Genomic DNA, 21,524 nt, shown 5'->3' on the forward strand with positions numbered 1-21,524 from the left:
ACCCTCAACTAGAACTTTACCTTGGTGACCAATTACTTAATGTAACGGAGACTTACCGCTTTTTGTGTCTGGTCTATGACGACAGCTTAACTTGGCTTTCCCATCTTTGTCAGCTTAAGGACAAGGGCTGGTGGCATCTTAATATTATTTGATGCTTGAGCCACACTAACTTGGGTGCAGATCATCCTACACTGGTGCAGCTGTACAAAGCCCTTGTACAATGTACTATGGGAGCCTGGTGTATGGTTCAGCACTGCATCTGTTGGATCCTATCCACCACTGTGGATTCTGCTCGCAACGGAAGCTTTCCAAATGAGTCCATTGAACAGCCTCCTCATCAAAGCTGGTGTTCCTTCATTGCGACTCCAGTGGCAGCTACTGCTTGCAGATTATACCGCCCACATTCATAGTTTGCCTTGCCATCCAAATTTCTGTCTCCTTTTCCCTAAAAAGGCAATCCATCTCCCACAGTGGCGGCCCAGAACTGGGAATCCCATCGCTGTTCATTTCCGGTTGCTTCTTAGTAAACCTGATGCTTCCCCTCTACCACTTTTCCTGCAGGTCCATTTACGTGCACCTCCATGGTCCAGATCTCAGTCATGGCTTCGGCTCCACCTATCGCAAGGCCCAAAAGGCTCAGTTCCACCTAAGGCTCTCCACTGGCAGTTTTTCTCTCTTCTCGGCGAGTTCCAGGACTCGGAAATAGTCTACACTGATGGTTCAGAACAGTGTTCCTTGCCAGATGGCTGCAGTGTTTCACTATTGTGCTCTTGAGCACTTATCAGCCTATAAGCCCTCAGCCAATGCTTCCCTCGACATCCTTTTGTAATGACTATCCAGAAGTCTCTTTATGCTCTTGGCAACTGTGGACCTTCAGTGACCTTCATTTGGACTGCAGGACACGTTGGGATACTAGGCAATGAACTTGCTGACAGCCTGGCCAAACAGGCTACCGGTAAACCGATTCCGGATATCTGCCTGCCGGGGACTGTATGTGTGGTCGTCATCCGTGCGAGCCACTTGCAGGAACTCTGTTGTCCTTTGCCGGCTCTGCATTGGCCATACTTGGTTAACACGTGCCCGCCTCCTCTGTCGCAGTGACCCACTTCGGCGTCGCTGTGGCTCCCGTATGACTGTCGTCCGCCTCTTGTTGGACTGGCCAATTTTAGCCGTTCTGTGCCGCACTTACCTTCCCAGCACCCCAACTGTGGTGTTGGGCAACAATATCTCATCGGCTGATTTAGTTTTATCTTTTATTCATGAGGGTCTTTTTTAATCTTACCCTCTAAGGATGGATGGCCTTCTCTCCCATACCTCCACCCTCCCTTGATTTTCCCTCGTTGTCCCTCTTTCTTTGCATTTGTTTCCCTTGGTGTTTGTCTTTTCTCTATGTGTGTTCAACTCACCTTTTCTTTTAGGCTGGAGATTTTAGTATGTTGCAGAGTGCCTGGATCATCATTTTTTATTCTTTTGATCAGCCAGCCTGGGCCATCTGCTCTATGATTTTAATACCTTCTCCTGCTTTTCCTTTTACTGTATGTTTTCCTTTTTTTGTTCATTGCCTTCATTTTCTATTTCGGAATGGTTCCCCATTAGTTTTACGCCATTTTACTTTTCCCAACTCCTTTTGCGAATAGTCTTAACTTATAAATTATAGAGTGCAGCAATCAGTCATTCTTTTTTTAGATTGTATTGCACTAATCCAGATTTCAGCTAATGGCTAACCATGTTCAATGCACTATTTTCTATTCTCAATGCATGTAAGTCCCTGTTGCACTCTCTCTCTCTCTCTCTCTCTCTCTCTCTCTCTCTCTCTCTCTCTCTCTCTGTGTGTGTGTGTGTGTGTGTGTGTGTGTGTGTGTGTGTGTGTGTGTGTCTTTCTTTCTTTCTTTCTTCATCTACTGCTGATGAACAATAGTAGTTACGTGTGACTGTGTAATGGAGACATTGTTCGTGATAGCTTGACCAGGAAACCTGAAATGTTTATTTACACTATAGTAGATGTGGCTAATATACTTTTTCTTAAGTTTACTGTTTTTTGGGAATGGGAATTTATGCGTGTGTACTATAAATAGGGACTTCAATTATTTATTTTTGACATGAGTAACTTTAAAGAAATTTGGTATATGAGTGTAGGAACTCCAAGGAGCATCAAAAAAGAGGTTTCAGAATCAGAGTCAGAATTTTATTGTCTGATAACATACATGTCAAATCATTGATTTATTGTACAGGAGACTTGTCAATTTATAACTATAATAGGCTGTACATGGAATACAACATAGAATATACATAGAATATTTGACTATATATACTACTAATTTTTATCCTGCTCAAATGATCAGATCATCATTAAAAAATTCATCAGTAGAATAATAGTATTTTTGTATCAGAGTGCTATATAATTTTATTTTTACTGAATCAGTTTCAATCTTTTTGAAAATTTTTCTTTTTTAACTAATTGTATATTTTCATCCCCATACATTGTGGGGTCTGTGTGGAACATTTGAGTCTGTGTGTAGGAAGAATAAAACTTTCTTTGTTTCTAGTTTCATGTCCATGTAGGGTGTTATTTGGAGGAAAGAATTCTGGATTATTATTTGTGAAAAGATTTATTTCATATACATACAGTGAGGGAACAATTGTATATCTAGGTATCTTAATAGTGGCTGATAATATTCTCTTGGCTTTGCAGTGCACTTGTTCCTCATAATTTGTATCTGCTAGTCTTTCCTCAAAATACAATGGCGTATCTCATTATTGCCTCAAAGTAGCTATGATACACTACCTCTTTTGTGTCTATGGCAGTGACATTGTCTAAGATTGACATAGCAAATTCTGGGGTATTCAGTTTATTTTCTAAAGAGTCTCGGGAATTTAACATATTCGGCTTCGTTTAGTTCCAGTCTTCCATGCTTAATTTAAGTATCATTTAATTTTTACTGTTTTGTCTTAAACGGCATTAACTGTGTTTTTGAAATATTTAGTTTAGCTGTGTTTTTGAAATATTTAGATGGAACCACACATTTAGATTTTCTAAAGTTTTTATAACAGTTTTGGGTATTTATTCTGCATTTTTATTTGCTGTCAGTGCTGATGTGTCATCAGCGAATAAAACTGAATGATGATTTATTTTTATAGGTAAGTCATTTATGGAGGGGGGGGGGGGGGTTGAGCCTAGAATTGATCCTTGTGGTGCCCCTTGTGAGATAGTTCTCCATTTCAAGCAATATTTTTCTGTGATGTTACAGCTATCCTTTGTATCCTTTGCTGTCTCTTTGTCAAATATGACTTACACCACTGTAAGGCAATGCCCTTAATTCCATATTTTTGCATTTTGTATAATAATAGTGAATGGTTCACACAGATGAACGCTATGGATTAGTCACAGAAGATTTCTGCTGCTTTTTGTGATTTATGTAATGTGGAACTAACTTTATTTATGAATTCATTAATTGCTTAAATTGTATTTTTGCCTTTTTCGAAGCCAAACTCTGAACTCAGGGCTGTTATTGGATTTCAGCGCAGTATGTAGCTGTATCTTTATATACTAGATATTAGTATGCCAGTAGTAATCCACTTTAGTTTATTATTTGCCTTTCTGTGACAGAATATGGGTGGAAAAGTTTCATTGAAAACGTGGAAAAAGCTGTTTCAGAACTTATCAAAATTTTTTGAACGTGAGCTTTCATGTTGTAATGACTAGACTACGGATTTTTAGGTCATAAAAATGTGTGTTTTAGGCACCTAAAATAGGTTCCTTCACTAGTTCATTTAGGCTTTATAAAACCTAAAATAGGCTCTAATAAAAATGATGCAGAGAAAATAAAAATAAATTAAAATACACAGTGTTGACAGTATGAACATCTTATTAGTCATTAAAACAAGGAAAATGAATATTTACACAGTTACGGAGCACAGCAATCTAAAACATTAATGTTGAACATAACTCCAAATATTTTTGAGTTTCTGCAAGATAAAGATCTCCGTAAAAAAGATGTGGCAATGGTTAATTAATACATTCGCAGTTTCACTTATTCTGACCATAGTTCATTAACCAAAATCTTTTCTAGGTTTTCTAGTGAAAAACTGTGGCACTTGTCAGTCAGAATCAATTTATACATCAACAGATGTGACAGGGGCGTACTTCATTTTCGGCACATGTTGGACAGGAATGCTGCAGTCAGGAGTGCTGCATTTTCCACTACGTATGTCGGCAGCTGCACACAACTCCTTCAGGCCAGTGTTCTTCTGCAAAACTGTTTGCGTACTTTTTCCCCTACTTCACCTGGCGCTTCATTAATTTTCATTTTCACTTCTTCAAGCAAAGAAATATTGTCATAGATAGGTCTCCCTGAGCCTTCTAATTGTGAAATTATTCTTGCCATAAATGTGTAGTAGGCCCTAATGTAAGATAAGTCCCGTTTTAAAGAAGAATCTTTGAGTAGCTCCATTGCTGCAGTTACGGATGCAGCATCCTCCGGTATATTTTCTACCACCTTCTGGACAGCTGAGAGATGAGTACTATAGTATTCTGCTGCTATTAGCCACGTACCCCAGCGGGTGACAACAGGCTCTGGCGGCAATGGGACATCTGGTTGGTTGGTTGTTCTGGGGAAGGAGACCAGACAGCAAGATCATCAGTCTCATCGGATTAGGGAAGGACGGGGAAGGAAGTCGGCCATGCCCTTTGAAAGGAACCATCCCGGCATTTGCCTGGAGTGACTTAGGGAAATCACGGAAAACCTAAATCAGGATGCTCGGATGCGGGATTGAACCGTCGTCCTCCCGAATGCGAGTCCAGTGTCTAACCACTGCGCCACCTTGCTCGGTGGGGCATCTGGAAGCTGTTCTTTGAATGCCTGTATTCTTGATGGTGCCTTAACCAAAAATTTTCTTCACCATAGATATTACTTTATTTACTTTAGGAAATTGTAGCCTTACTTGCTCTGCTATGCGGTTGATCCCATGCACTACACAAGTTACGTGCAGCATCAATGGGTAGAATACTTTTAATAGTTGAAACACTGCTATCATATATACAGCAGCATCAGTGACGGCCAGAAGCACCTTATTCTCATCCACTCCGCTTGGGTAGAGCACCTTAAGCCCATTGTTCACAAACTGTGCTATTGTTTGTTGGTTAGTTTTCGCAAGCTGTTTTGAGTTAATCAAATGAGCCCTGGATGGAGCATCTGGATCTAGCTTGCCAATACTCAGGTTTGCAATGAAACGGCCAAGACTGTCAGTAGTTTCATCCACAGAAATCCATATACAAGAGTCTCCAAAATCATGTCGGATTCTGTGCAATGCAGCATTGTAAGCTCAATCCACATAATTCTTACGTAAAGTTGACTCTGCAGGAATAGACAAATGGCAGTACTTCTCAAGAAAACCTCTGAAAATAGGGTTTTCTAGTTTCCGAAAGGGGATGTTTGCTGCCACAAGTGCATGTCACAAATCACTGCAGAACTTTTTTTTTTTTTTCCGGATGGTTCACCAGATTTATTGGTTAAAAGAGTTTGCTTAAATTTTGACTTTCGTTCAACATTAGCTTTATGTGCGATTCCATCTGCATGCTGAGTTAAGTGAGATTTGTTAACACTCGAAACCTAATACGAGAGAAAAGGGAAATGCAGTTTAGAATCGCATATAAGGAGTATTTCGTATTACTAAAGGATAGCGATAAAAAAGTATCCTAAGTGACAGGAAAAGAAGAAGTCTAAGAAAAACATCAACTAACCTCCTTGTTGCATGCTTGGCAGAAAATAATTTTCCCATCTGTTGTATAATGCGGAAAATCTTGCAGCCACTGCGTTATACGAGTAGACTTTGAACTAGCTGTTTCCGGCATGGCGTAGTATTCTCACACAGAAACTAGAATTTATTTTGCACTTTGAACGTCAGTAACACTTAACACGTAGGTCGCTACACAATGTACTGATATGTTTTCGCTGGGAAAAAGTGAACGACGACCTGTTTTTTTTTTTGTCCCCCCCCCCCTCCACCCCTCTCTTTTACTGTGGTGCATGGGAGCGGTAGGGGAAGCACCGTACTCGTTGCTGGACATATGGCACCTGACAGATGGCCGCCCCTTCTGAACAAGCAAAAGGAATATAACGGTGCTTCAGATAAAAACATCTCACTACTGGCAAATTATTTTTCGAATCGGAAAATTCACGTATAATACTTTTCACGAAACAGAATAGTTTGATAGGACTGCCTGTAGACAGCAGCGGGAAAATGCGCGAAGGGCAGTAATTTAGCTATAGAGGGTGTCTACGATTAACATTGTGATTTTTTAATCCGTGCTCAACTTAAGGCCTATGAAACCTTGCTGCACGCTGGGCAGAAAATATTGTTTTCCATCTGTCGTATAGTGTGGAAAAACTTGGAGCCACTGTCTTATATGATGAAATAGGCACTTTTTAGGATATTAAAGCCGAAATAGGCAAAAATAGCCACTAACGTCGAAATAGGCTTTTTTAGGTCCTATAGAACTAACGCTGTTAAGTGTAAATAGTCATGAAACGCATAAGTACAAATTTTTATGCAAATAGGAACTCAGGAACAAAATAGGTTTTTACCTAAAATCCGCAGTCTAGTAATGACCAATTTATCTCACTCAGCCTACAACAGACCAAGTGTATGTTTTCTTCACTGAACTGTCTTTTCATGAACAACTCCTTCCATTTTCTTTATTTACTTTTTTGTAAATCAATGGGCAAAGCATAGTGATTTGAGATATCTAGGTCTAAAGAGAATTTGGCACTGTCATTAAATGTTTAATATGTTAAAATATTGTCTATACACGTTGCAGGTTGCTCATTTGCTCTGGTGAAATGAGTGAAATTTAGTCTAAAGCTATATCCTTCAGTTAAGTCAACAAACTTAGTTGACAAGCTTGTTTCACTCGCTGTATCTATGTTAAAATCAGTAGCAACTACTATTTTTTTCTTCTTTTCTTTTGTGAGTTTTTGTAGCAGATACTGGACTTTCTCTAAAAATAATTTTGTCACATCACTACCTGGAATCCTATATATTGAGATAATAATAATATTATGTTGTTCTAGCTCTACACAGCAACTTTCAAATATGAGTTCTTTGTTAAGAAAATTAAAACTGTCTTTTTCTTTATATTCTAATGAGTTGTTAACCAGTATACAGGAACCCCCATAGGTTCTGTTTTTTCCTACATAAACTGTTAAGTTAGTGTAAAGTTTTCTAATTTGTTTAAAACTGTGACTGAATCTTTCTTAAGCCAGTGTTCGGTTGCCAACTCTCAGTATAATATTCATAGTGTACTTCTTTTTACTGAAAATACTTTATTAATATTAGATTTACTGGCCCAAAGAATATCCCATAAGACAGGAAACATTAGCACATTTGTTTGGAGGTCAAAAGTATCAGATATTTCTAAGTGTGAGGCTTGCTCAGCTTATACAAGATGGGCAGTGGGATGAGTTCTTGATGTTGAATTATTACAAAGAGATAATTTCAGAATTAACACAGTAATGGAATTGATGGCTTTGGAGGTTGTTCTATATAAATATAACGTGCCTGTTTTCCTGGGTGATAATGAAGGTGTAAATAGGCATTTGCTTCGTTGTATATAGGCTGTAGGGGAGGGGCTGAAGGAAAAAATGCACTGCCTCCTCCTTGCAGATCAAGCAACACACTCAAACCGAGATTGCATTCATAATGCAATATTGCTATGGCAGGCTGTATTGTTTCATAGCTAAGGTTGACAATGAACAAAAACAAATCTGTACTGCCCCAAAATCATCTGACTTCTGCTGATTCTTCTGCACCCACAAAAGTGCCAAGATACAGTGTGCATTAATACTCTGCCTCAGGCCTTATTCACTAAGCTAGTTTCTATCCACATGAAAATTTCCAAAACTGGTTGTGTCTGGGGACAAGTTCTTCCTCTTTTTTATAATGGGAATGGCACAATAGTTCTAGTGATCAATTGTCAGTTCTTACCTGTGAGACAAGAGGAATTTGTGAATTGCTGTGGCAGGAAGAACAGGTCAGTATAGGGTTGTAAATACAAAATCAAATAGGGGTAATGCAAGAGTAGGACTAATAATGAATAAGAAAATAGGAATGCGGGTAAGCTACAGTGAACAGCATAGTGAACACATTATTGTAGCCAAGACAAACATGAAACTAACACCCACCACAGTAGTACATATTTATGTACCAGCTAGCTCCTCAGATGTTGAAGATACTGAAAGAGTGTATGATGATATAAAGGAAATTATTCATATTATTAAGGGAGGAAAAAATTTGTGATGAATGACTGGAATTCAGTAGTGGGAAGAGGTAGAGAAGGAAAAATGGAAAGAGAAAACTAACTACTGAAAAGGGATGGAAGAGAAAACTGCCTCGTAGTGTTTGCACAGAACATGATTAAATTATGTTAAAACTTTGTTTAAGAATCACGAAAGAAGTTTGTATACATGGAATAGAACTGGGCAACGTTGGGAGGTCTCAACTTTATTATATAATGATGAGACAGAGACTTTGAAAACAGATTTTAAATTGCAAAGTATTTCTTGAGGCAAGTGTGGACTCGGAGCAAAATTTATTGATTATGAACTGAAGAAATTTGAAAAAAGGTAGGAAGTTATGGCTATGAGACCTGGATGAATTGAAGGAGCCAGAGGTTGTTGAGAGTTTCAAAGAAAGAATTAGGCAATATTGGACTGAAACAGTGGAAAGGAATACAATAGAATGCAAATGGGTAGATTTGAGAGATGAAATAGAGAACGTTGTAGAGGATCACTAATGTAAAACAACAAAACCTAGTAGAAATCTGAGGATAACAAAGGAGATAGTGTAATTAATTGATGATTGGAGAAAATATAAAAATGCAGAAAATGAAGCAGACAAAAGGGAATGCACTTGTCTTAAGACTGAGGTTGATAGAAAGTGTAAAATAGCTAAGCAGGCATGGCTAGAGAACAAATGCGAGGTTGTCGAAGAAGGCATAACTCCAGGAGAGATAGATGCTGCTTGTAGGAATTAGAAGGACCTTTGGAGAAAAGAGAACTCTCTCTCTCTCTCTCTCTCTCTCTCTCTCTCTCTCTCTCTCTCTCTCTCTTTTTCTCTCTTTTTCTCTATTTGTGTGTGTGTGTGTGTGTGTGTGTGTGTGTGTGTGTGTGTGTGTGTGTGTGTGTGTGTGTGGGGTGTAGGGTCAGTGCATAGCTGTCTCACCTGTTGACTGCTTTCTTGACCTTAGATCTGCTACTCATTCAGATAAGTATTCAGTTGGGGCTTATGAGGCTAAGTGTGACCAGATCCACTTCTCTCCGCAAGGACAAATCATTGTCAGTACCAGGACTCAAACATGAGAGCCAGGCATGACAAGATTGTTCCACATGGTGTGCAAGATATATTATACTTGCAAAATAACCCCCCCCCCCCCCCCCCAAGTTATCCATATAAAAATGGAAAAACTGGTAGAAGCCAACTCCTGAGAAATTTGAAGCCATTTTGACTATTTTTCGATCATGACTGTCTCAAGAAATATGTAAAGGTTTTTAACTACCACTACCAGTCACAAAATTTGTTAACTAATGTATTATTTATTTATTGTGTAACATGTTTTGAGTGAATACCTCATCATCAGGCTATATGGCATTACAAAAACAATTTCACAATAAGATCATACAAATGTTAAATAGTCTTTTCAAGAATGCTGTGGTTATCTTGTGGAAGAAGAGAAAACCTAGTAAGAGGCAATGTCACTTTGTAGAGCTGGACTGATATTTGTGTGAAAATATTTTGAAACACTCACTCACTTTGTTCTTATGGCATGGTAGCCTCGTTGTGATGATCTGAGGGGTTTCCATTTCTGTGGCTCTCTTGGCTTTCTTGATCACTGTTCACAAATTTTCACAAACGTATCAGTAACTTGGAAACTAGATTAGATTAGTTTTTTGTTCCATAGATCCGTGCTGAGGAGATCCTCGTGGACGTGGAACATGTCTTTTTATTTTTTTTAAAAAGCTGAAATAACAATACTAATAGTATGAATATATACATCATTTGTTTCTATTAAAAAATTCGTCAATGGAGTGGGAGGAGTTGGCCACTAGCAAGTCTTTCAGGCTCCTTTTAAACTGATTTTTATTTGTAACTAAATTTTTTATGTTTGGTGGCAAATTATTGAAGATAAGTGTTCCTTCATAGTGGACCTCTTTTTGAACTAAAGTAAGTGCTTTTAAATCCTTGTGCAGATCATTTTTGTTCCTGGTATTGTATGTATGAACTGAGCTGTTTGTCGGAAAAAGAGATATATTATTTAAGACAAATTTCATTAAGGAGTAAATATACTGAGAGGCAGTAGTTAGTATACCCAGTGCTTTGAAGAGGTTTCTGCAGCACGTCTGTGAATTTACTCCACAAATAATACATATTACACGCTTTTGGACTCTGAAAACTTTTGTTTGACTTGAAGAGTTACCCCAAAATATTATACCATATGACATTATGGAATAAAAGTAGGCAAAGTATGCAAGCTTTTTCATTTTTATGTCGCCTATGTCTGCTAACACTCGAATTGCAAATACAGATTTGTTACGGCGTTTCTGCAGTTCTGTGGTGTGCTCCTCCCAACTGAATTTATTATCAAGTTGTAATCCCAGGGATTTAAGACTGTCAACCTCTTCTATCTGCTCTTCTTCATACTTTATGCATATGCTGGGTGGAAACCTCTCACAGGTTCTGAATTGCATATAGTGAGTCTTTTCGAAGTTTAATGTCAGTGAGTTGGCTTTAAACCATTTATTAATATCCATGAAAATATCATTAGCAGATCTTTATAGAACTACACTCAACCTACTATTTATTGTAATACTTGTGTCATCTGCAAACAAAATGAACTCTGCTTCTGGCAGTCTACCTGATGAGATATCATTAATGTACACAAGAAAAAGCAATGGCCCTAAGATGGATCCTTGTGGGACACCACATGTAATTTCTTCCCATTCTGATGATCACTGATGACTTAATTCACTTGTCCCTTGCACTGACACCCTTTGTTTCCTGTTAGTGATGTATGACTTGAACCATTTTGCAGCACTGCCCGTGACACTATAGAATTCTAATTTATTTAAAAGGATGTTGTGGTTCACACAATCAAATGTCTTTGACAAATCACAGAAAATACCTGCTGCTTGTAATTTGTTATTTAATTAAGTAAGTACATTTTCAATGTAGGTGTGAAATTGTGTTCTTGATAATATGTTATTTGTGGTTGCTAAGCTGCCTGTACATTACTTTTTCTAAAATTTTTGAGAATGCTGGCAAAAGTGAAATTGCTCTGGAGTTTGATGGTATCTCTTTATCCCCTTTCTTGAGTAGAGGCTTAACATTTGCATATTTTAGACAGTCAGGAAATGTCCCAGTTATAACTGAATGGTTACACAAGTAACTTAGAATTGTACTAAGCTCACAAGAACATGCCTTAATTAACTTTGTTGATATTTCATCATAACCACTAGAATGCTTTGTTTTTAAAGATTTTGTTATGGACGTTATTTCTTTTGGTGAAGTGAGTGACATATTCATGTACCTGAAGCTACGAGGGCGGTTCAGAAAGTAACCTCCGATTGGTCACAGTGCGGGTTATGGGGGGAGTAGCGACGCCATCTGTGTGTTCACGCACTCAACAGGTCAGTCGGCATCAAGCCATGGTCGAGTGAACGTCGTACCTGCGCTAGTTTAGTTTTTGTGGCAGTTTGAAATGTGTGCTGCAATAGAAAACCCCGCCAAATGTGAAGTGCGTGCTGTCATAAGGTTTTTTACAGCCAAAGGATATTCTGCAGCAGCTATTCATCGTGAGCTTTGTGCCGTGTACGGACCAAGAGTTATGAGTGAAGGAGTTGTCCGTGAATAGGTACGTTTATTTAAAAGTGGACGAGAAAATGTTCATGATGAAGAGAGGAGTGGTAGACCATCATTGGTGACTGACGAACTCGTTCAGACAGTTGATGCAAAAGTTCGTGAAAATCGACGTTTCTCAATGTCGGAGTTGTCTACTGGTTTTCCACAGATTTCTAAGACTCTCTTGTACGAGATAGTGACAGCAAGATTGGGTTACCGTAAGTTCTGTGCACGATGGGTGCCCAAAATTCTTACCGACCACCACAAAACTCAAAGAATGGCCTCTGCATTAGACTTTCTGTCACGTTATGAGGACGAAGGAGAACCATTGTTAAACAGAATCGTGACCGGTGACGAAACCTGGATTAAGTACGTGAACCCTGAGACAAAAGAACAATCAAAGATGTGGGCACATTCAAATTCGCCTACCAAACCAAGAAAAGCCTCGCAAGATTTTTCTGCCAGAAAACTGATGGCAACGGTGTTTTGGGATGCCAAAGGGGTGTTGTTGGTTGAATTCATGGAACGTGGTACGACCATTAATCAAGACGTGTACTGTGAAACAATAAAAAAGTTACGACGGGCTATACAGAACAAACGCCGTGGTATGCTGACTTCCGGTATCGTTTTTTTGCACGATAACGCCCGTCCTCACTCTGCTCGCAGAACAACGGCCCTTCTTGAGTCCTTCAAGTGGGACGTTATCAACCATCCACCTTACAGCCCAGACCTGGCGCCAAGTGATTATCACCTCTTCATGCATTTGAAGAAATGGCTCGGGTCACAGTGGTTTGATGACGACGAAGAGCTCAAAGATGCGGTCACAGGCTGGCTCCAGGCACAAGCGGGTGATTTTTATGCAGAAGGAATTTCAAAGCTTGTGAAGAGATACGATAAGTGCCTCAATCGCTATGGAGACTATGTAGAAAAATAGTGCAAAGATGTAGTTGTAAGATGTATATATTAAAATATTTTTATTTAACTTGGTGTATTTTTTTAAATCAACCGGAGGTTACTTTCTGAACGGCCCTCGTATTTGTAAAGGCTAGTTTCAGATATTCAACGGCATTATTTACTGATCTTGACAATCCCATTCTATCAGTAATGGATATAAAGTACTTGTTAAATAGATTTGCCACACTATGCCCATCGATTACTAATGTGTCATCTACCCTTAATGCTATTTGCTCCTGTTCCTTTCTGGTTCTACCAGTCTCCTCTTTCACTATATCCGATATTGTTTTTATTTTGTTCGCAGACATTGCTACCTTCTTCTTGTAGTGCATTTGTTTAGATGTCTGAATTACTTTTTTTAATATATTACACTATTCCTTGTATTTAGCTAAATCATCAGCATTGGAGCTATTCTTGGTCAACAGATACATTTTCCTTTTTGTCTTGCATAAAATCTTTATTCCTTGTGTAATCCATGGTTTTATTATAGACTTCTGTTTAATCTGAGTAACTTAGAGGAAAACAGTTTTCAAACATGGTACTGGCATTGTTCATGAATGTGTTATATTTTTCATTCATGTCATGAGCACTATAAACATCTTTCCAGTTCATATCCTCGAACAGTTTTCTAAAACACCCAAATTTTGGTTTGATTGACTACTCTCCTGTACTCAGATTTAGCAATCTTGATAATCTGCTTAGAATTTAAATCTAAAACAAGGAGCTGCATGTCATGATCCGATAGTCCATTTATTACAGGTTTTATGATATGAGTTTGTTCCTTTGATTTGTCTATAAAAATGTTATCAATGGCTGTCCTTGAGGATTTAGTGATCCTAGTTGGAAAGTTTACAGTGTGAGTTAGATTGAAAGACAACATTACTAACTGCAGTAAATGTTTACTGGAAGATTGCATTGGAAAATCTGTATTAAAGTCACCAGTAATCAAAATTTCTTTGTTTCTTCCTGTTAAATAACCCAAAAGAGCTTGTAGATGATTTATGAATAGATTATAATTTCCTGCAGGTGCTCGGTAGATAGTTACTATTATATAAGATCTGTTATGGAACTCTACTTCTGTTGCACATGCTTCTAGATGCTGATCGAAACAGAATTTATTAATGTCAGTGTTCTTGAATTTATGGCAGTTTTTAATAAATGTGGCAACTCCTCCTCCATTCATATCTACTCTGCAGAAGTAGAGTAACTTTTAGAGGAAAACGGTTTTCAAACATGGTACTGACATTGTTCATGAATGTAGTGCAGTGGACAAGATGGCTGTCAAAATACAACTGGTTTCGATTTTATTATCAGTCTGTTGATCTATGTGGCGTCAGATGTTTACATGTCTTCTGCACGTCAGCCTACATCTGTAATATGATAACAAGATGTGCATGTGTATCATACCTTAGGAGATAGGTCAAAGAAGGGCAAATCTATGTCATTAGGATTTAGAGAAAGCTTTTGAAAATGTAATCTGACCTACGATCTTTGAAATATTGAAGGTAGTAGGGGTAAAATGCATGGAGAGAAGGTTATTTAGAAGTTGTACAGAAACCAGACTGTAGTAATAGCATGTCATTGTGGAAACTCTGTAAATAGCTAAATGACTTAGTTAATAAATAACATTACCAATGACTGTATTTGAGTTTGAGTTAATTTAATTTAGAAATGGATTAATGTTCAGTTTATCTTTTCTTTTGACCATTTTAATAAACACTACAGTAATGGCCAATATTTAGTAGTAAAATTTAAGGCAGTTCTAGTTCTGATGACACTTGAGTAATCAAAGCAGATATAATTTTGACCATGTACTTATCACTGTTTTGAATGTAGGCGTTGTTACTTTCACCAATGAATGCATCAACATATGCTGCCATGGCTTTTGTGAATGCCCTGCTTGGAAACACATCAGACGCAGTAGATCTATTTCATAAAGCATTGGGCATACGCAGAGATCACACATTTAGTACAACTATGTTGGGATATTTACTGGAGCAGTTAATGGTAGAGACACCACCCTTCTCAAGTAAGTAATTTCTGTTCTGAATCGATGAAACAGTTTGATGTGTTTTGTCTTGGGCTTTGGAATTTCCTTGATTAACACAATTCTAAGTGCCTGTAGTTGTTATTACTAACATATGAAATGCTATGATTTGATTCTATTGTACATTTGCACATAATTTCTCTCTAACCACATGAGTTGAGGTAACATTTTATTTTTTTGCACGAACACTTAGTGGTTTGTTGATCTGAGATTTTTAAAGTGAATTATTTGTCATTTATTACATGTTATTTTATTACAATTTTGAAAACAAGGCTCATATGTGTTTGTCATTTGGGACACATGATTCTTCATAGGTAATGAATTCCTGGCTACAACTAAAGTAAAGCAGCCCTCAAGCTAAAGATAGGTTTGAACACCACTATGCTTTACTAGGCATGGACTTATGGAAGAAGTACACCCTTTCCTTCCACTGATCTCTGAATTGACTTACCCTTTCAGTTATAGGGGGACCTACAGTTCAGAATTAATTCCGAACAGTAGTTTAACTTGGCATTTTTCCTGTTAACAAATCACTGTTGAAGGTGAAGAAATTGACAACTTACAAAAATCATAGATCAAGTTGGGAATCTTAACACACATTGTGGCCTTCTTTTTTGTCTTATTATATTATTGTTGATTATTATTACTGTTATTATTATATGCACATAAACCCATTAGGATTTTGCCAAATACTTAGAAGATGGGCATTTGCCAGGGTGGTTGTAATGCAACCAGACTTAAAAAAAAAAAGTGTAAAACAGCCAACCGTATTTAATTATGAAAATCTAATGAACATACAAATTTTGCTTGACTATCCTTAAACAAATTAAAAAGAGTCTTCATTTTTATTGAAGGCAACTATTTACTGTCGTAAGAATTTATTTTATTAATATTGTGCTTTGACTTTTCTAAGAATCACTGTTAAATATCATTTACATTTCCAGAAAAAAAAAAAATTAACTTAATGTAGTATCATAATGAAAACAAAATACAATTTATTCCTTTGTAGAAGCATGCAAAAATTTGTAGATCTTCACTAATTTAATGGCTCTTTTCTCTCCCAAATTATTTTTTATTTTGACCAGGCACACCTCTAGGTGAAGAAGATCCTCTCAATGGATGCAGTGCCAAGTGAGAAATGAGGCTTTTCACAAATGTAATAAATCATGTTTGTTAGTTTCCATTTTTTGCTGCTTTCTGCTCCATTGTCTTCCACCGTTAGATGGAACTGTGTTATTGTAGCATCAGAAAACTTGGTGGCAGGAAGATAATCAGAATCAGCAGTCCTAAGTGATGTAACACTTGCAGTCCATTCTGGATTCATCTCTATGAGCCAGTTTTCTGCAGTTTCTTCTTGGACTTAACATGTTAGCAAAATATTGAAAGAATTCTAGTGCCTTTCACCATCATTTTTTTTTTATTGCATTCATATAGGGTACCAGATCAATAACTGTTTAAGCTGTCTGCTTGAAAAAGATCCAGGACTCCTAAAAACCTCTCATCCCAGGCATTTGCCTTCCCCGTACTCCTTTCATTCTCTTGTGGGGCTTTCTTTCCCTCTTCATACAATGTTTTCCCAATCTTCTTCATTGAATTTTGCTCTTAATCAACTTGCCATTTGTTAATTTTTGACCTGAAGGTTTCATGGTTTTGGACATCTTCAGGAATGCGTGTTAATTTCAGATCAATTTTGATGTTGCCAATCCATTTCAATGTGTCTGTTTTGTCTTTACTCATGTTATCAGAAGTTTACTATTTATTTTGTAAGTCTGTCATGCTTCGTTCGTTTAGTGTGCCCTTAGAATCTTAACCTATGGATATTTGTGTGTTGTTTGATTTCCTGGCTGCTTGTGAATTGGTATTGTTCACTACAAGTTTTTGGCTTAGAATTTTTCTTATATTTTTGCGTTCTCTATTCTCAGTGTTTTCAATGTATGCTTTCCTGTACAGAATTATTGTTCCTGATCCAAAAAGGCATTCTGGTTTAATTACTGTATTGCAGCATATTAGTTTTGTGTGCTTGGAGATATGTTTCTAGTCATAGTTAATTTGGGTAAGTCAGAATGCAGTTTCCAACTTTCGCCATCTAATTCCACTTGCTTATGTTTAAATCCATTTTCCTGAATGATTTCACTGAACTATTTAAACTGTAGATTTTTTTTAATTTTGCCGTATTTCGTCTCCATGAACTTTGGTGCTTGTTTGTTGTAGGTCATGTACTGCACCTGTGTGAAGGATATCTGGAGATCAACTTTTCCTGCAGTTTATTTCCAGAGTTCAATCTTATTTTGGGCTGACGAAATGTCACAATTTAATATTGCTATGTCATCTGGATATGCTAGCCAATCCACAGATAACTTTCCTCTGCCTAAAGTGATTACTTGACCAGTTTTGAGTACTTTTTTCTGTTAGTGCCTTCTTGTATTGTTTTATCAAGAACACAATTGAAAAGCAATGGAGGCAGCCCATCTCCTTGTTGCACTCCCATTTTGATTTCAAAATGATCTGAGGGTTCCATGATAAATTTAACCTTTGACCTTGTATCTGTCCATTGTATTTTATGATTGCAAGCTTTCTCGGACCTAGACCTTGTTATTTTGGTATTTGGAAGAATAATTCACAGTCAACTGAGTCATAGGCTTTTATGAAGGCAACAAATGTGCAGACCAAATTTTTGTCACAAATTCTCTGCTGTCTTAGGATTAGCTTTAGGTTCAAGATTTGCTCTGGGCGTGAGTGGCCTGGTCTGAATACTGCCTGGTGCTCTCAGATTTTTGTTTCATATTGTTTCTGCGCTCTGTCAAGAAGGCACTGGGATAGAATTTTGTATGCAACTGATATTAGTGAGATTCCCCTGTAATTATTTACACCTCTTTCTTGTGTAATGGTTGAATGTACTCATTTTTCTGATCTTCAGGAATCAGTTCCTTTTGTCAAATGTTTTGCATCACTTGGGTAATTTCTTTTATGGTATTTGAGCCTAGTGATTTGAGGATTCCTGCTACAATTCCATCTTCCCTGATGTTTTTTTGTTTCTTAGTCTTTTTATCAGTCTAGCAATTTCTTCCTCATTTGGCCGTAACGAATTTGGATTAGTGTCCTTTGGTTCTTGTAGTGGGAATCTTTGCGTTGTTTCTCCGCAGTTTAGTAGTTCTTTGAAATATCTGGTAAGTTATCCTGTGAGCTTAGTTTTGCAGTTCTTATAGAAATTTAATGTGTTATTTCTTTCAAAGACATTCTCGATTTCAAGTAACATATTTTATAGACTATAAGGCGCACTTTTTTCTCTGAAAAATTGCCTCCAAAATTCAGGTGCATCTTATACTCGAAATTGATATGAGTGCGGGGACTCACAAGCTTGCTAACATTTGTCTCCCTCCCACCCAGCCTCACAAACTTAGAACACTGTCTAGCCTACGATGTACCATTGCAGTCAGTGGTGTAGTGGACTTGAATTGAAAGTGATTTCTGTTATCGGTAACAGTACAGTATTTTTGTTAGTAGCTAGTTTCGTAATGGAAAAAAATCAAATGTATTCATATGATGTGGGCTATAAATTGAAAGTAATGCAGAAAGCATATGCAGGAAACTGAGCAACTGAGCAGCATTTTGGTACTCCACTGACAGAAAAACCATTCACAACTGGCGGGCGAATAAAGAACTGAAAAAAAATGAGGACGACTAAATGTGCAAATAGAGGACTGAATGCAAAATGGGCAAAACTAGTAGATGACATTTTGAAATCGATTCAAGGACTCCATCAAAATGGCATTTGAATTAATACAAAAATGATTCAAACCCTCATAAGCTAGCCCTACGGCGGAAGTTAACAGACTTTAAGGGTGGAGGTGGTTGGTGCTACAGGTTTATGAAGCGTCATGGACTTGGCATGCGAACCAAAACCAAAAAGTCTCAGAAGATGCCACAAGAGTATGAAGAGAAAATATTATCTTCTATCACTTTATTATTCAACATTGAAAGCAAACCAGTGCGGAACTAAGCCAAATAGTGAAGGTGGAAAAAACTCCTCTGACATTTGATGTGCAGAATAACAGAACTTTTGCCATGAAAGATGCTAAAACTGTAACTATAAAAATAAGTGGACATGAAAAAATGCACTACACTGTTGTCCTTTCATGTTGTTGTGACAGTACTAAACTTAATCCAGTGATCATTTTTCAGCACAAAATAATGCCAAAACCTTCTACATACTGCCAGGTGTTGTTCACATACATGACAGGGGTTGGATGGGTGAGGCTGGTATGAAATTATGAACTTACAGAGTGTGGGAGAGAAGGAAGGGTGGACATGAAAAAATGCACTACGCTGTTGTCCTTGATGTTGTGCTCATGATACTAAGCTTCAGTTCTCTTTGTGTGCTAGATCAGTTTGGTAGTCAGTTGAAAAATTGTGTGGAAGAGGAATTGAGATGAGGAAATACATAGCTTGCTGTTATGCCAAGAGGGCTTACTTCACAATTGAAATCTCTTGATGTCTTGATAAATAAACCATTTAAAGTGTGTACTAGAGAGGAATGGAACAAATGGATGATGGATGAAATCCAACCTAAATTCATGCTGAAGGGAGCTTTCAAATGACTTACAATCAAACAAGAGTGCCAGTGGTCTACAGTGAGAGAAGACATATTGTTAAATCTTTTAAATAATGCTGCATAAGTAATACTCTTGATGGCAGTGAAAACCTTCTTATATATGAAGAGGACAATTGTGATGAGGAAGAAGGAGAACAAGAAGAAGAAGAAGAAGAAAGATCAGATAATGATTTTCAGGTATTCTAAAGGTCAGTTCAGTTCTATAAACTAAGAATTTTTTTAGTTTGACCCTGCAGTCTAATAACAAAAAAGGCAAAAATTTTATTTAAAAAATTGCTTAAAAATTGAGGTCCGTCTTACAGATCATAGCATTGTAAAATACGGTAGTTCACCCTTTTCATATTTCCTTTTGGTCTTCAAGATTAACTTGGCTCTCTTTCCTCACTGTCAAGAATGTTCTGTAGTAGTCTTCCGTCTTATTGCTGTCTTATTGTTGTATGCATTCTGTCCATATTGAATTGCATTCTCAACATTAGTCATTCCACCAACATTGCTTTTTCCTGTTCTACAGAGGAATTAGTGTTTGCGCTGTTTTGGTCAATTTTCTTTTGCAGTTGTTGCAAACGGTTTGTCTGCTTCTGGGAAATGTGATTGGACCTGGTTAGTGTCAAATCTATTCTTGTCAGGTAATGGCTGAGTTAACATTTGCTCTCGCTTTGACATGGATGTTCATAATTTCTTAGTGGTTTGAATAAGAGATTGCTGCTTGGTCACCTATGGGTGAGCTTGGTGATTTTTAAGTGTGTCGAGATGTTTGCAGAGTTTGATTAATCTTCATCTGTTTTGGTTGGTCCATTTATGTGCTGTTAATTTTCCAATTGTTTTTCTGTACTTTCATTCTTTGCCTAGCTGTGCATTGAAATCATCATGTAGGATTTTGGCATGTTTTTGTGGAAATTTAGATACTGTTTCTTCTAGCATTCCCTGTTATTTGTCTATCTTTTTGTAGTTGACTTTATTTTCAATATGGACTGGGATGTGTGCATTGATTAGTGTGTATGTTCTACTTTCACACTTCAGGGGAGATTTTCATTAGCCTGTTATTTACAGGCATCACATTTGTTTTGCAGGTATCTCCTGTTTGACTGCAAAGGTAACCCTTAAAAGTAGCGTTTTTTCTGTAATTGTTTGTCTGTTTTACTTTTGAAATTGTGTAGTTCCCAAAATCCATTGCCTTTTCATCAGTGTGCCTGTATTTGCATTCTTTGTTCATTCAGGGTTTGCTCTTGAGATACTTTTTGTATTTAGTGTGTCGAAAAAGGTTTTGGTGTTTGGGCAAAGTTGGCTAAAGGACTCCAACTCCCTCTGTGTGTAGGTGCAGATGCCCCAGAATTCAATAGTCTGGTTGTACTGTTCTTAGTAGAAGTGTATTATGACCTGGAGTAAAAGACTGATTGCTGCCGTGCCTCAAGGTACTTGACTATCTCAAGTTTTGGACTGAAGACCAGTTTTTAAAGTCTGTAGTATTAGCTCCATAACAAGAATTCCCGCCACACCTCCGGTGATCAGATGTTGACCACTTTGCCATTTGCTACATGTCAGATGCAAAGTGGATTTCACAGGATCTCTATCCCACCAGTTCTACCATATTAGTGGTTTTCCTTGCTGCCTTAATTGCTGTTGAAAATCTCACATTGTAGACTAGCATGCCTCCCCTCTCGTCTTCCATGACAGGAAGCTCAGCTTCCCTGCCTTGTCTGATCACTGAGTACTGAGCCACCCTGCCATGACAAGGCCTGGCCCATGAAGTCTTATTATTTATTTATTTATTATTTGCATATTCTTCATCAGTTGCTCATTCACTTTTGAGCATATCCATTTTGCGAAAAGCTTGTACTTCATATCCTCCTTAAAATGTTAACAAAGTTTGAAATGAGTGACTATAGAGGAGATGTCAAACAGATTAGAGGCACATATACTGGGAGGCTGCAGACAATGCACCATCATCATATAATAGAAATTTATATGCATGTTTATTTTCTAGGTAGCCTAGTGATTTGTCAGTGGACAAGCTGAACC

The 21,524-nt window shown here is 37.6% G+C and overlaps 1 protein-coding gene across 2 annotated transcripts in view; it reads left to right on the forward strand.

Annotated features, from left to right (window-relative positions):
• The window catches only part of LOC124795056 (cell division cycle protein 16 homolog), a 212,744-nt gene that overhangs the window by 177,186 nt on the left and 14,034 nt on the right, over nt 1–21,524 (forward strand). For both annotated transcript variants that reach the window (XM_047258852.1, XM_047258853.1), the window contains exon 11: nt 14,683–14,875. In XM_047258852.1, the coding sequence (XP_047114808.1) occupies nt 14,683–14,875 (193 nt within the window). The remainder of the gene's footprint in view (nt 1–14,682; nt 14,876–21,524) is intronic.

Source organism: Schistocerca piceifrons, chromosome 4, assembly GCF_021461385.2.
Source record: "Schistocerca piceifrons isolate TAMUIC-IGC-003096 chromosome 4, iqSchPice1.1, whole genome shotgun sequence".
NCBI lineage: Eukaryota > Metazoa > Arthropoda > Insecta > Orthoptera > Acrididae > Schistocerca > Schistocerca piceifrons.